General features: G+C 45.6%; 2 protein-coding genes across 2 annotated transcripts; one reads left to right on the top strand and one right to left on the bottom strand.

The window, feature by feature from the left end:
* The first annotated feature begins 657 nt into the window (after positions 1 to 657).
* NFKBIA (NFKB inhibitor alpha) lies at positions 658 to 3,981 on the top strand. Its single transcript, XM_053474597.1, has 6 exons — positions 658 to 920; positions 1,869 to 1,977; positions 2,333 to 2,540; positions 2,827 to 2,915; positions 3,041 to 3,298; positions 3,525 to 3,981. The coding sequence occupies exons 1-6, from the start codon at positions 673 to 675 to the stop codon at positions 3,567 to 3,569; spliced, it is 957 nt and encodes a 318-aa protein (XP_053330572.1). The 5' UTR covers positions 658 to 672; the 3' UTR covers positions 3,570 to 3,981.
* Positions 3,982 to 8,087: 4,106 nt separating this feature from the next.
* Positions 8,088 to 13,025, bottom strand: PSMA6 (proteasome 20S subunit alpha 6). The gene is made up of 7 exons (XM_053474604.1): positions 12,884 to 13,025; positions 10,411 to 10,505; positions 10,092 to 10,173; positions 9,428 to 9,583; positions 9,069 to 9,247; positions 8,581 to 8,675; positions 8,088 to 8,262 (listed from the first exon to the last, which is right to left on the bottom strand). Exons 1-7 carry the CDS (start codon positions 12,957 to 12,959, stop codon positions 8,205 to 8,207), a joined length of 741 nt encoding a protein of 246 aa, XP_053330579.1. The 5' UTR covers positions 12,960 to 13,025; the 3' UTR covers positions 8,088 to 8,204.
* Between the last annotated feature and the right edge of the window lie 343 nt (positions 13,026 to 13,368).

Raw genomic sequence — 13,368 nt, 5'->3', positions numbered from 1 at the left:
GGACTAATACAGATGGAATTTAAACACGCATGGAATAGGCATATAGCTCCTCTATTAAAGAAGGACCGATTAGGGTCTTTAAGGTAGGGAATATGGGCAGACTAGATGTCCTGAATTGTTCCTACCTGCCTAATTCTATGTGTCTATAAGTGGAAGAGCCTCCCAGCAGAGGGGGTAGAGGCAGATCCAGTTAGGGAGTAGGCATAAAGCTATTCTGAAGTCCTTTGAGTGTGTAAAATGAAATGGTAGGATGTGCTGAGATTAGTTTAAAAAGAGATGCTCAGTCGCAGTGACCTTTCCTACATATACAGGGTTGGGGCTGGGAAGGGAATTTCTCGGCTCTCTGTGTTCTGTTTGGAAGTTTTGTACTTTTTGTCTTCTAACCCAGAAGAGAATAAAGGCTGCAATACCTGGAATTTCCCGAACACACTGTACTGAAGACCACGCCCACCTGCTTATACATATTTATTAGCCAAGCCAAGCCGAGCGTACGCCAGTATAAAAGGCTTCCGCCCCAGCCTGGCTGCCACTCACCAGCGATCCGCGCACGCAGAACGAGTTCTCGGGTTATTGTCACAGCAGCCATCTTATTCCTGCACGGGAGGGGGACAGCAGACTTCTTTTTTTTTGGGTGCATTATCTTCAGTTTTGGTGAACGGAGAAGCCGCGGTCATGTCTTTTCGTTACATGGATTATTCTGGGAGTGCCGTGGATGGGGGGGTGAGGGATCCCAGGAAGGAGAAGGTGCTGCAGGGCACGGATGAGAGGACAGACAGCGGCCTGGACTCTCTGAAAGAGGAGGAATACGAGAGGATCTCGGTGGAGTTTAAAGAGCTCAATATCGTCGGGGGGGTCGCGGCTCCATCCAAGGACTATGAGCCCGAGCCCTGGAAGAGCCAGGTCAACGAGGACGGAGACACGTAAGTGCTGAGCGCCGTGTAGGTGGACGCGTGTGTGTATGTACTGTATGCTTGAATGCATGTTTATGTATTATGTATGTATGTTTATATACTGTGTGTATATGTGTAGCAAACTTTGCATGGGGCTTGATGGGCATCGGATCCTGTCCAGCATTCTATTTTGGAATGCATGATCAGTTTTAACCCTTTCATCAAATTCATATTTTAATATAGGTTTTGTTTGATTGCAATTCTAGGAATCCACCAGTGACATGCAGCCCTGTTACTGGTTTTATGTATTCTATGGATTTCTATTGGCATTGGATAGAATGTTGGTGTTTTTAGCGGGGGGGGGAATGGGGGTTGGCAGCTATCTTGCCTGGGTTTTCCCTAGCTTTCCTTGGTGGTGGGGGAGGGGTGGCTGTGCTGTGACTTGCTGGTGGAAGGGGGTGGGGCTGGAAGGCACCCAGGGCAGGGCTATGTGGAAAGTCCCTGGCTGGGGGCCAAGATCAGCACAGAGTACATGAGAGGCTCCAAAAACCCCAGTTTACACAATCCTGGACTCCTCTGGGGGAGGGGAAATAACTCACACCTGACACATACATGGAGTGAAGTACCAGATGATGAAATAAAAAAAGAAGCTGACTTTAAGGACAGAATCTGATGACAGATTGGGTGATTTCCGTCCCCGCCGGATCTGCTGATGCGCAGAACGTTTTCTGCGTTTCATCAGGTTTCGGTGTGAATTCTGCACAAACATCTCGTGATTGTGGGATGGTTTCAACCTACATTACAATATAGCGCCAACAGGTGCCATAGTGTTGTCACAGTAGGGGAAGGTGACAATCATTAACGATGGGCATTAAGATGTACTGGTCCTCAGAGCTTACAATCCATTAGCTGGTGTTTCTAGATGTTTAGGTTTTTTTTTCTCTCTAGTAACATGTTTGTTTTTGGTTTTTAATGCAGGATTCTCCATCTGGCGATTATCCACGAAGAAAAGGAACTGGCAAACGAGGCCATTAAGAGGTCGTTCAGAGACGCTTTTTACCTGAACTGGCAGAACCACCTGCACCAGGTAACTTGTCTCCCGGCGCCGTACCAACAAGTCTTGTGCAAACCAAACTTTAGTTAAATTCTCAAACCTTATTGGTTTATACTAAAACAAACAAAAGAAGCAAAATAAAAAAATCCCTGAAAATTTGGTTACAAAACACTATCTTTATTAAAATAACTTCCTCTTCCTGCAAATAATTCTACAGGAAGCTGTAACTCTTGTGCTGCAGCTAGCATGGTTATTTATACATTTTGTTTGGTCACGCTTACCCCTTTAGTCATATGACTTATTCTGGCATACATTAGAAAGGACATTAGGACCTATCTAACTTGATGACGTCTCGCTTACGTTTTTGTTGTGTCTTCGTCTCCTTCAGACTCCGCTACATCTCGCAGTCATCACAGAGCAACCGGAAATCGCCCAGAAGCTGCTTCAAGCGGGATGTGACCCCGAGATAAGAGACTTCCACGGGAACAGCGCTCTGCACATCGCATGCCAGAAGGGATCGCTCTCCGGAGTCGGGGTGATCATCCAAAGTTGCCAGACCCAGCTGCCATCGCTCCTGCATTCTGTAAACTATGATGGTACGCATCCTATATGTTGCCTACAGCTCCGAGGCTGAAAGATGTGATAGTGTTTAGTGTTCTAGAATCTAGGGGATCCGGTACACATAAGGAAGGTCTAGCCTGCATGTGGAACCAACTCTCGTGATGTTCCTCCAGCTCTCGGCTGGCCAACGTTATGAGAGTTGTAGTTCCGCAGCCAAGTTGACTGGCTGAGCCTTTCCTATTTTCGAATGTTTGCCGCATTCTTCTTGGTGTATTACTGTAGCCGTGGTATTAAGGTTTTCTCTGGCTTCCTCCTAACCAGGTCACACATGTCTCCATCTGGCTTCAATCCATGGCTACCTTGCAATTGTGGAAAGCTTGATCTCCCTGGGAGCCGACATTAATGCACAGGTAATATCCCGCGTGCCTTATAATCCAGCCCTACGTCTTGCACATCTCCTCTTCCAATGGTTTTCTAGTAGAAAGGGACATGTCCGGTCTTCAGGCCACCAATTCTTGGCTTTTAATTCTTGCAGGAGCCTTGCAATGGCCGTACTGCCCTTCACATGGCGGTGGACTTGCAGAATGCCGAACTGATGACGCTTCTTCTGGAGAACGGCGCGGATGTAAACAGAGTCACGTATCAGGGGTATTCCCCGTGCCAGCTCACCTGGGGAAGAAGTAACCTGCTGATCCAACAGAAGCTCGTGGCTGTGACCAAGGAGAGTTTGCAGAAGCTGCCAGAGAGCGACAACGATAGCTCGGATTCCGAATCGGACTACACAGACGACGAGGTAATAACACGGATGCGTTTTCTGCCATAGATAGTAGCTGTCAAATCTCATTCCATAATAGAAACCTATAGTGCCATGTTGCCCCAAGCTGTGGCATCTTGTGTTCAAAACCCAGAGGTTCACACATGAGCCCCCAATGACAGTCCCTAGTAAACAACGACATTCTAACTAACATTACGTTTTTTGTTTTGTTTTTTTAAAATGTGGTTTTATTTTATTTCCACAGATCATGTATGACGACTGGGCACTTGGGGGTAAAAGCGTGCGTTAGAGCTGTATATGTCCGGAAAAGCCTTAAGGACTTAAGTAGATGGACAAAATCTCATCCGTGGCTGCCCAATTCAGCACTGGGACCAATGACTCCTCTACGAGATCTAGAAAAGACTGGATGACCTCTTGTAGAGTCTGGGAGGCGCTTGTGCTGTTCAGTGACGGATGTTGTGCGTGAACAACAGAGGTGTTTGAGAAGAGGATAAGGTGCCCCCCCCTTCATGATTGTTTGGGGGGGGGGGGTTTGAACCCCCTACAGTATATAGCATATATGGTGCCGGCCGAGACCTCATGTGATCTAACAGACTGTTGTAAAATAAAGATGATCGTTTCTGAGCATGTGTATATTTTGTAAATAATGTACAGTTTATTTTTTATATAAGTTGGATATTTATTAAAAAAAATGAAAAGCACATCACTGGTTTTATTGACTTGAGGAAAAAAACGTTGGAAAGCGCTTGTCGGCCGTATCAAGTTGCCTCTAATAAGCAGAACGTCAACTGCCTACATGCTGTCTGTTCCTTAACGGTGCCATAGCGTGTTAGTATGTAACACGATGCGGTTACAGTAATCATAATACTGTATGTGCTCAGGGAAGCGGTATTATGGCATCTTTGCTGTTACATGCGTTACCTTTGAATGCTTTTAAAGAGGTTAATAATATTTTGGATATCGACTGAGCAGTGACTTGGGAAAGAGATCCGCGCTTACAAAGAAACTACTTAATGGCTCGAGTTGAGTAACACTGAGCGTGTCTCTGTTGGCCGTTGCCCTTCGGCTTCCGTTAGTGGAAGGGTGTGGGTTCCTGTCCTCTCCCAGACTGTTTACAATCAAGTATGGGAAACAAAGTATTGGCCTTAGGTGGGCGATTCATTGCCTAAAAATAGTCCAACAGTGCGATCAGCCATGGGGTGGATAGAAGGGATGATTTTCTATCTATTGTCCAGAATATGTAAAGGTGAGAGTCTGGGACGTTTTATGTTGCTTTCGTTTAATTGCTGGTGGAGCTTTTGGCGAGGAACACGATATCATCTCTTATTCTCAAACGCTGGCTACCTGCACTCCATTATGGTTAAGTCCTTGGCCAGCGTTCCCCAGCCTCTACCTACTTAGTGGTCCAGTTACGTTTGAGAAACTATTAAACATTAGCAAGGCTGGATGGGATTAAAATTCACCCTTCTTGGTTACAGACGTGTTCCATTCAGCAGTGTAGGTGGAACGGCACCTTTAATTCCAGAGGTTCATGTATTTAAAAGGGAACGTTCATACTAGGCAGTACGTTGGGGGTGGCCCAGATAGGGGTCCAGCGTAGGTTTTCAGCCCCGTAGCAGGTATCTGAACCGTTGCTGGTGTCCCAGCTGTGGTACATTCATGGAGGAAATAGACTGAGTGCAAATAAAAATAGGACTTCCTCCACCATCCGCGGTTATTTACGGAGGTATTGCTCTGACTCTCACAGATTATTCAAAGGAATGCTGATCTCACGTTCCTCACGTGTCATACCTTTAATAACGTTACAGTGACTCAGGATACGAGCTTGTTACGGACAGAGAGAGACAACACCCGGGGACAACACCTTCCCTACGCGGGAATAATACGTTCGTAAACCTTTAAGTTGCCTGCATTGTTAGTTGGGAAATTCCCATCGGGCAGCAGCATGTGTGGGACACTAATGACCTCAGATGCCCGGGATTACATGTATAAAGCCACCAGGACGGTTTATCTGGGTAAAAGAGATGACGGGCGGAAATTCCAACTACTATTCATCGGTTTGAACACAAGGATGCAACACGTTCGATTCCACAATATACAGCAGTGTGAGGGGCAGGAGAAGTGCCCTAAAGAGGAGGAGAGCCTCTCGCATTTAAGAACTGAATTGTCTTCTTCTTCTTCCCCATTTCTCGTAATTTACAGCCCCCAATCGAGGGATAACTGCTAACAATCCTAAACTTGTCAGGGGCAGGTTGCGTGAAAGCTTCCCATATCTAGGACCACCGACAGCTTAGCATAGAGAAGCTACCACCAAAATACCAAGTCAAGCACGTCACGCAACACGTGAACCCCCCTGTCGCATCACCAACGTATTGTGGCTGCAGTGTTGCATGACGTCATCCCATCATCCATACAGAGTAGATGAAGTCATGCATGATGTCACAAATGCTCAGTTATCCCGGAATGGGTTATTGAAGAAGAAGATGCTGCTCAAAGCTCTTCCGCCTGCGTTTATTTGGAGACAGTTCAGGAACGCCAGCATGCTGGGAACCGGATGCAATCTCGGTTTTGGGTTCAGCCAATACCTCCCCCGTATTTTAAATGATAATGTAAGGACAACAAGGTAATCTGGTTCTACAGGCCAACCGTAATCATGTACATAATGACTAAAATGTTTCTTTTAACTCCGATCCATTAGAGTTCATTCTGCCTTCACCCACGATAAAACGCGTTGGCGCCTTCTTCATATCAGCACGGCTCTCTTATTCAGCAACAGTCCTTTCCATCCTCGTTTTCAATAATGTTACCAAATTGTTGTCTCAATTTAAGTTTTTTTTAAAATCTTTTAGTCTTCTAATTGTGTTGAATATACCGTAAGTATTTGATCCCGAGCCGAAGGGTTTTTACTTCACTCTTGGGGTAAAAGGGGGCAATGAACAAAGCCGAGGAAGCAGGCAGCTCTTAGCAGGGGCATAGGATTTAAAATCCAAACTCATTATTATGGCTTCACTTGTATCAAATGGCAACACAGCAGGGAGGCTCTCCCCCAAAACAGGGGAATGAAAATACGCCTGACGCGTGTCACGCTATATCTTACTCATAGGCCGCAAGTTAGGACAATTTCCAGCTTATGGTTTTTAACTTGTTGACTCCATTTATTGAATTCACAGTTTGTTTTACCCTATATTTGAAGTTACAGCGCTGGATCTAGGATTTATTTGCCCAAACAGGTTCTCTTCAGCACCATGAACATGAGGACAGGTTCCCCTCCTCGGCACGTCTTGCCCCGACCGTATATCATGAATGGAAGCTTCTTCTATTCCTATATACAGCCACAGGTGACACGTGCTGCAGCACTTCCTTATCTCCAAATCCTTTTTTATGGCCTTTCCATTGGATTTCCTTATTATTATTATTATTACATCCAATAAAGGAACAGCCGTCACGTTTTTAAAAATATACATATCCTGCCCAGTCCACCTTTCCTTCGACCCATTTGTAGAGGGCTTACGGCACATGGAGGGTTTACGGCATACGGGGTTGGCTCGATCCTGAAGCCAGAAGGAAATGACGGAGTTCTCCCACTTCCTTTACACGATTGTCTATCACGGAGAACATTCCCTTTATCCTTTACTGGAACCCGTGAATCACCAGCCATAGCCCGAACATTACTGGATGCAGAAATTCTACTAGATATGGAAAATCCATATGTCTGCTGAACTCCGTGCCGCTTGGCCTTTCTTCATTGCCACACTCAGACGGGAGGAGGGGGTGTTTGTTGGATTCGCGTCATTAATCCAGCCATTCACAGAATTTTTTATTCTTATGCAATCTTATTACGAAAACCGGGAAGTTGTAAATTTTATCTTTTTTATCACCCCTTAAAGAGGACTTGTCACGGTATAACTAAATCCCCCCACGATCAATGAAGGCACTTACTGGAGGCATACAAAGGGGGTGCCAATTACGCAATTGCTAGGGGGGTATCATGAAAATTTAAAGGGACCACTGAGCTATCACAAGCATTAACGTATGTATATGTGTTTTTCTTTCCTTCTCCGCTCGTATGGCACTTTCCATCCTTGGCTAATATAGCCGTGGAAAGGAAGCAAAAGGATTTATTTTTTCTGGACAGATTTCAAACCGTCGAGAGCGGAACAGACGTAAAATATGAGGAAACCCAACGGGCCAAGAAGAAAACCTATTTTAAACGCGCGGGCCCTCTAAAAGAATATCGAAAATACCGGCAATGGAGAAGAGTACATGCGCATAGGGTGAGGTCGGACTTCTCGAAGTAAGAAGAAAGTATTGATTAGACAAGAAGAAAGGGGGCAAAGGGCGGCTGACCAGGTCTTTCCCTTTAATCTGTAACCCCAACGATCAGAATCATCTGAAATGTGTACATGTATTACCTCTGGGAGATAACCGTAAAACCGGATACGAACACAGGTCTCTGGAATATATTACTTTGAAAATGCTGCACAGCTAAGTGGAGAAATGTTAGAACAAGAGGTCGTGATCTAGAGGGTCAGACGCTTAGATTTCACGTAAAGACAATCTACTTTACTGAGAAGGTGGTAGATAGGTGGAACAGCGCCCCAGCGGACATGGTAGAGGCTGACACAGCGAGGGAATTTAAACATGCATGGGATAGGCATATGGTTCCTGAATCTAAAGACCAACGATTGATGGAGTCTCTACGGCAGGAAAAATGGGCAGAACGGCCCTTCGTTGCATCAAATGCTACGTTTCCATAGCTTAAGGATTCAGATTGATTATCCGCGGCACTCGAATCAAGGAGAACACATTCCAAAAAAACCCTCTGCTTTATTTAACCAGAGAAAGAAAATACAAGACAAAAGCGTGTGTGTAGTGGATTACACCAGACATGAACTGTATGGGCAGACAACGTGCAGATAAAACACTAGTCACGCTCGGCAAGTGCAACAAGGTGGATATCAATCTCAGCTTCTGTAAGGATTCTGAAAACACAGAAATAGGTACTTAGTCACATTGTGTATAGCAACTTCGAGCTGCGTTTGGGGTAGAAAAGACACACTTTTGTCTCCTTAGACTCAGTCGGGGCTACCTGCTGCGGATACATTGATTATATTGTATGTCATGTCGCCTATTATTAACCATCCACTCACTCCCCACTTTAACGGCTTAAAAGATAACAAAATCAGAAGAACACGCCAAAAATACTCGCTGGTCTCCCTCATAGGACGGCTTCCTTTTCATTAAACATCACGTAAAAGACTTACACCGTTCCAGCTATATTACACCTGGGATGCACACACCTGAATTTGGGGTCCTGAGTCTTCACTACACCCACTTCCAGCTCAGACGGCTTGAAATCAATGGAGAGGACGGTGGAGAGACAGGAGATCGCGGTCTGTAAGTGAGAAATAATTATTCACACCAGATGCACAAACCCCCATTCCATTCATCAACAGCACTCAGCCTTTCAGAGATTATATATACATATATATAATATAATGGTATATAGAAAAGGTGAAGCACAATACTTTTCCCTATAGGTTCTGCATCTTGAAGCATTGCGGAGTAAGGGAGTAATATTCATCATCATGCGCGCAAACATTAGCCATTCTCAATTTAATAAGGGATTAAGAATCCAAATAAAGAAATGACTAATTATTAGGCACGCGTCGTTTGACTTCTTTATCCTCATGGAAGGCCAGCGCTTCTCCTTTTCATTAGCATTGCATGTGTCTTTCTATTACAATAAGACTTTGCAATATGTCATAAGGTCACTTTATTACGTTACCTCAACAGTCTGCTCGTACGTCCAGTCAAACTTCTTCTTCACTTTCTTTTCCAAGAAGCTAGTAGCCTCTGTTTGCTTCACACCAGCCGTGGTGGCCTTGAAGCCACAATAGTAGCCAGCTGGGTCACATTTATACACTTGAGGTCCATTCTCCTCGTCCACTCCGATTAGAATCATGCCTAGAACAACAAACCAAAGACTTTAAATTGATGATCGGCTGATTCGGCGTTGACACAGACGGTTCATGGAGTATTATTTTGCAAATACACAAGCGGTCTGTGTCGCATCACAGTTCTAGGCAATTGAATGTGAACTATGACATCAACGGGAATGGGGCTATTGCATCAAGCGGTACTTACAGCATCCCAAGGGTCTCATTTCTGCATTTTGTGTGTACACCTGGGAAATATCGGCAATCCGCTTGCAAAGCATGTCGACCGGGATCTCGTAGCCGTATTTATACTTCCAGTTGGCAGCCTCGTAACGTGCCCTCTGGACCTGCGACCTGCTGTCAGCTAAGAGACAAAGAGAACGCTCAACAAAAAAGTAACGCAAAAGTCTGGCCAGCTGGACAGATATTTGTAGGATTTAGGTGCACTAACGGTAATAAATGTAAGGAAGGAAGAAAATATATTGAGCTCCAGCAAGAAAATTCTACCTGGCTTCTAAAGTTCACGCAACACCGGTTCCTACGCATTCCATAATATGTGAATTGGGGCGATATAAACTATGCCCACCCCCAATAAACAATGTTCTCTTGCATGCTGTCGTGAATGGTGTTACTGTTCTTTGGGATACCCCTTTTCCCCGGATGAGCCCCTTTACTCCGAAAACCGGAGCGGCTCCCCATCTTGCAGCTGGCTTAGGATACAAAGAAGGTGTCAACGATGGCCAGGGAAGCCCCGCTAGACTCTCTGGTTCCCGTTACACCGGGCTGAGTGACAACATGACAAACCGTCGCTATCTATCTAAAAGCAGATCGTTACTCGTTAAGTTCTTGCTAACAGATCTATATATCAGTACCTGTCATGCCGGTCATCACGCAGCCAATGTTCTCGGTTATCCGGAATAAATGAGTAACTGTGTTGCTGTCCAACAGCTTGTCCTGCGGAATAAAAAGAAAAAGTACACTTATTGCGAGAGTTCCTTCAGCCTCTCCTGAAGTCTATACGTGTTTGCAGGATGTGAATTAAGTAGTGTTTTGGCTGGTTTACTTCATTTAATAGAGCTATTCTCACCCAACAGTTACCTTCCAGACAGGGAACTTATCACAGCTAAACACCTTGGGAAATTAATACAAGAAAGGCAACCAAATCCCCAGAAAAACAGAAATGTGACTTACTGGGACTTTCCTTTGTGTTACGACGACGGCGCAGTCTTTCCCTCGCACAGCCACGGATGTAAGCCCACCTTGATTGATGGCCTTGAATGCATATTCTGAAAATAAGATGAGCAGAGGTTAAAAAAGTGAGCCGTGCAAACCGAATGACTATGCTTTATGTGTAACATTTGTCTGTTGCTTTGATAAAATCACTGAGAAACAACTGAGAATCTGTAACGGAGCTGTTCTAAGACATGTCTGCATTGACCACACAAGTATGTAATGTCTACGTTGTAGAGATGTTGCTCAGCGTGGCCTCTTTTACCCCCCCCAGACCATCTACATCCTTGTTACCCTTACAGGTATAATGGAACCTCTACTGTCCAGCAACATTTCTACCCCTTACCAGATCAGAGACGTGGAGTGTGCCCAGGTTGCCCCTCTGACAGCTCAGAAGGACCTTAAGGCCAGAGGACAACCTTTTCACATCTGTCATGTCATAATGAAGACGCAGAGCACATCTATATCATCTATATCAATAGTACGCAGTATATAACAGACTGTATATTTTATTGTACTTCACAACATATGTGATTCTTTTCAAATATGATCTGCAATGTGGTCTACCAGGGTGATTTGGGGTAAATTCACAAAGCCTGGCAAATGATACTCAATAGCAGCCCCTTTTATTGTCTACAGAGCGGAGTAATATCAAAAGAATCTCTTGGTAAATAGAATGAAAAATTAAGAAAAATTCTATGTATTGTGATCACGTTCTTTGGGAAAGAAGAGGCTGAATCGGTAAATACAAACACATTAAAAAACCACATAAAATAAGAGGTGGCCCTATTCTAAATCACAGTCACTGTACTACACACCCACCCATACACACAGCCAACCCACCCACCCATACACACAGCCAACCCACCCACCCATACACACAGCCAACCCACCCACCCACAGCCACCCAGATATACATACACACACACCCCCCTATACATATACACACACAAAGATACAGCGGGGCACAGGCGCCCGCACACAGCGGGGCACAGGCGCCCGCACACAGCGGGGCACAGGCGCCCGCACACAGCGGGGCACAGGCGCCCGCACACAGCGGGGCACAGGCGCCCGCACACAGCGGGGCACAGGCGCCCCCACACAGCGGGGCACAGGCGCCCCCACACAGCGGGGCACAGGCGCCCCCACACAGCGGGGCACAGGCGCCCCCACACAGCGGGGCACAGGCGCCCCCACACAGCGGGGCACAGGCGCCCCCACACAGCGGGGCACAGGCGCCCCCACACAGCGGGGCACAGGCGCCCCCACACAGCGGGGCACAGGCGCCCCCACACAGCGGGGCACAGGCGCCCCCACACAGCGGGGCACAGGCGCCCCCACACAGCGGGGCACAGGCGCCCCCACACAGCGGGGCACAGAGTGCTGGGTGATTTACAATGCATGTCTCTACACAACTTAACTTTCACTTTCATTTATGCACCGCCATCTCGGACCATCCCTTACAATAGAAAAGGGGCCAATTCCACACTTTATAAACACAAAGACGGCCCCAAATCGCTGTAAAAACTAAACCCGTTCCCAACTATACGTTAAGCATCGTTATGGCAACTGCAGCTTCATGATCAGGTAAATGCCCCCTCCCCATCTGGTAAGAATCCATATTGAAAGGTCCCTATACATGTCCTATAGATTTGTCAGGTCTCCATACACACAGACGCATACCTGCCAAGCGACGTCAGCACGGTGACAGGCATCCCTGGCCTAATAGTCCTGCACAATAATATATACTTATACAGAGACTTAAACCAGAAAACTCTACCCACCTGTAAGACATAGTCTCTCTTTAAAGAGCCATTTCATTAAAATATAAAATTGGGGCGGAAAAAATAACAGCTGAGGGGGTCTATGTCCTCATCTGATCTACTTCCCGTACGAACCAACAATATTGCATATTTAATAGGATTTATATAAAATAATTTATATAAGCATAACTGTAAACATGATCATAAGAGGAGGAATAATTTAATCACCCGGTGTACAGCGCCATGGAATACGACGCGCTATATAAAACAATAAATAATTTCTTTCTTGTAAATTTGTATTATTTGTGCTGTAAGGTAATAATTACTCAATACAGTCAACTGCTATAGCACTGAACACATAGTGACATGATATATATAAATATGTATACACACAGATATATATATATATATATATATACATATATATATATATAGTGGGAGGTTGGAGACGTATGTAGGAATATTGCTGGCATATTCACTTTACATCAGATATAGCAAGTAATTGCCCCAGAGCATCACTTTACGTCTGCAGACAGGAGCCGGTTATATGAAGGATGAAGCATCATGGCCAACAGGCCCAACGTGACACAGCAGCAGCAGAAGCAGCAGGAAGGCTGCCCGGCAGACAGAGAGGCTTAGCACCGCGGACGGGTCCGTGTTCCGATACTCACCCACTTGGTAAAGTCGCCCTTCGGGTGAAAAGATTGTAATGTGCCGGTCAAAGCCCGCGCTCGACCCCCGAGACATGACTAAGACAAAGAGCAACTTCCCGGTAGCTCAATGGAAGACGCGGTGCCTGCGCTTCAGCGGACCGGAAACGTCATCATCCTGCGCCGGAGAAATAGACGCAATCACGCGACCATGCCGTGAAAGCCATATTGGATTTGGGAATCTTGCCCACAGTACCAAGATATCCTGTGTGTATAATGCAGATTTAGATGTGTGATCTAATTGATGGGGTTCATACAGAAACCGATCTCGTTAAATCATACTTATGTTGTCTTGACCTGTTTTTTTTTATTTTTTAATAGTACATACCTTTCAACCTTTGACATGACAAAAGTCAGACATATTTATCCTGACAGGTGTGGTTAGTGTGTGGCTTGGTGGCTTTACTTCATAGCCCACTATTTAGCGATGCTACAGGCAGCCTGAT

This window comes from Spea bombifrons, chromosome 9 (assembly GCF_027358695.1).
Source record: "Spea bombifrons isolate aSpeBom1 chromosome 9, aSpeBom1.2.pri, whole genome shotgun sequence".
Taxonomy (NCBI): domain Eukaryota; kingdom Metazoa; phylum Chordata; class Amphibia; order Anura; family Pelobatidae; genus Spea; species Spea bombifrons.
The sequence above is the reverse complement of the archived record's forward strand: the minus strand, read 5'-3'. Positions and strand labels throughout refer to the sequence as shown.

Coding starts and splice junctions, on each gene's coding strand:
- NFKBIA (XM_053474597.1), top strand. CDS start 673: ATGTCTTTTCGTTACATGGATTATTCTGGGAGTGCCGTGGATGGGGGG. Junction 921..1,868: donor GTCAACGAGGACGGAGACAC/GTAAGTGCTGAG, acceptor TTTTTAATGCAG/GATTCTCCATCTGGCGATTA. Junction 1,978..2,332: donor GGCAGAACCACCTGCACCAG/GTAACTTGTCTC, acceptor CGTCTCCTTCAG/ACTCCGCTACATCTCGCAGT.
- PSMA6 (XM_053474604.1), bottom strand. CDS start 12,959: ATGTCTCGGGGGTCGAGCGCGGGCTTTGACCGGCACATTACAATCTTT. Junction 9,584..10,091: donor CGTGATGACCGGCATGACAG/GTACTGATATAT, acceptor TTTGTCTCTTAG/CTGACAGCAGGTCGCAGGTC. Junction 8,263..8,580: donor ACTCAGGACCCCAAATTCAG/GTGTGTGCATCC, acceptor CTGTGTTTTCAG/AATCCTTACAGAAGCTGAGA.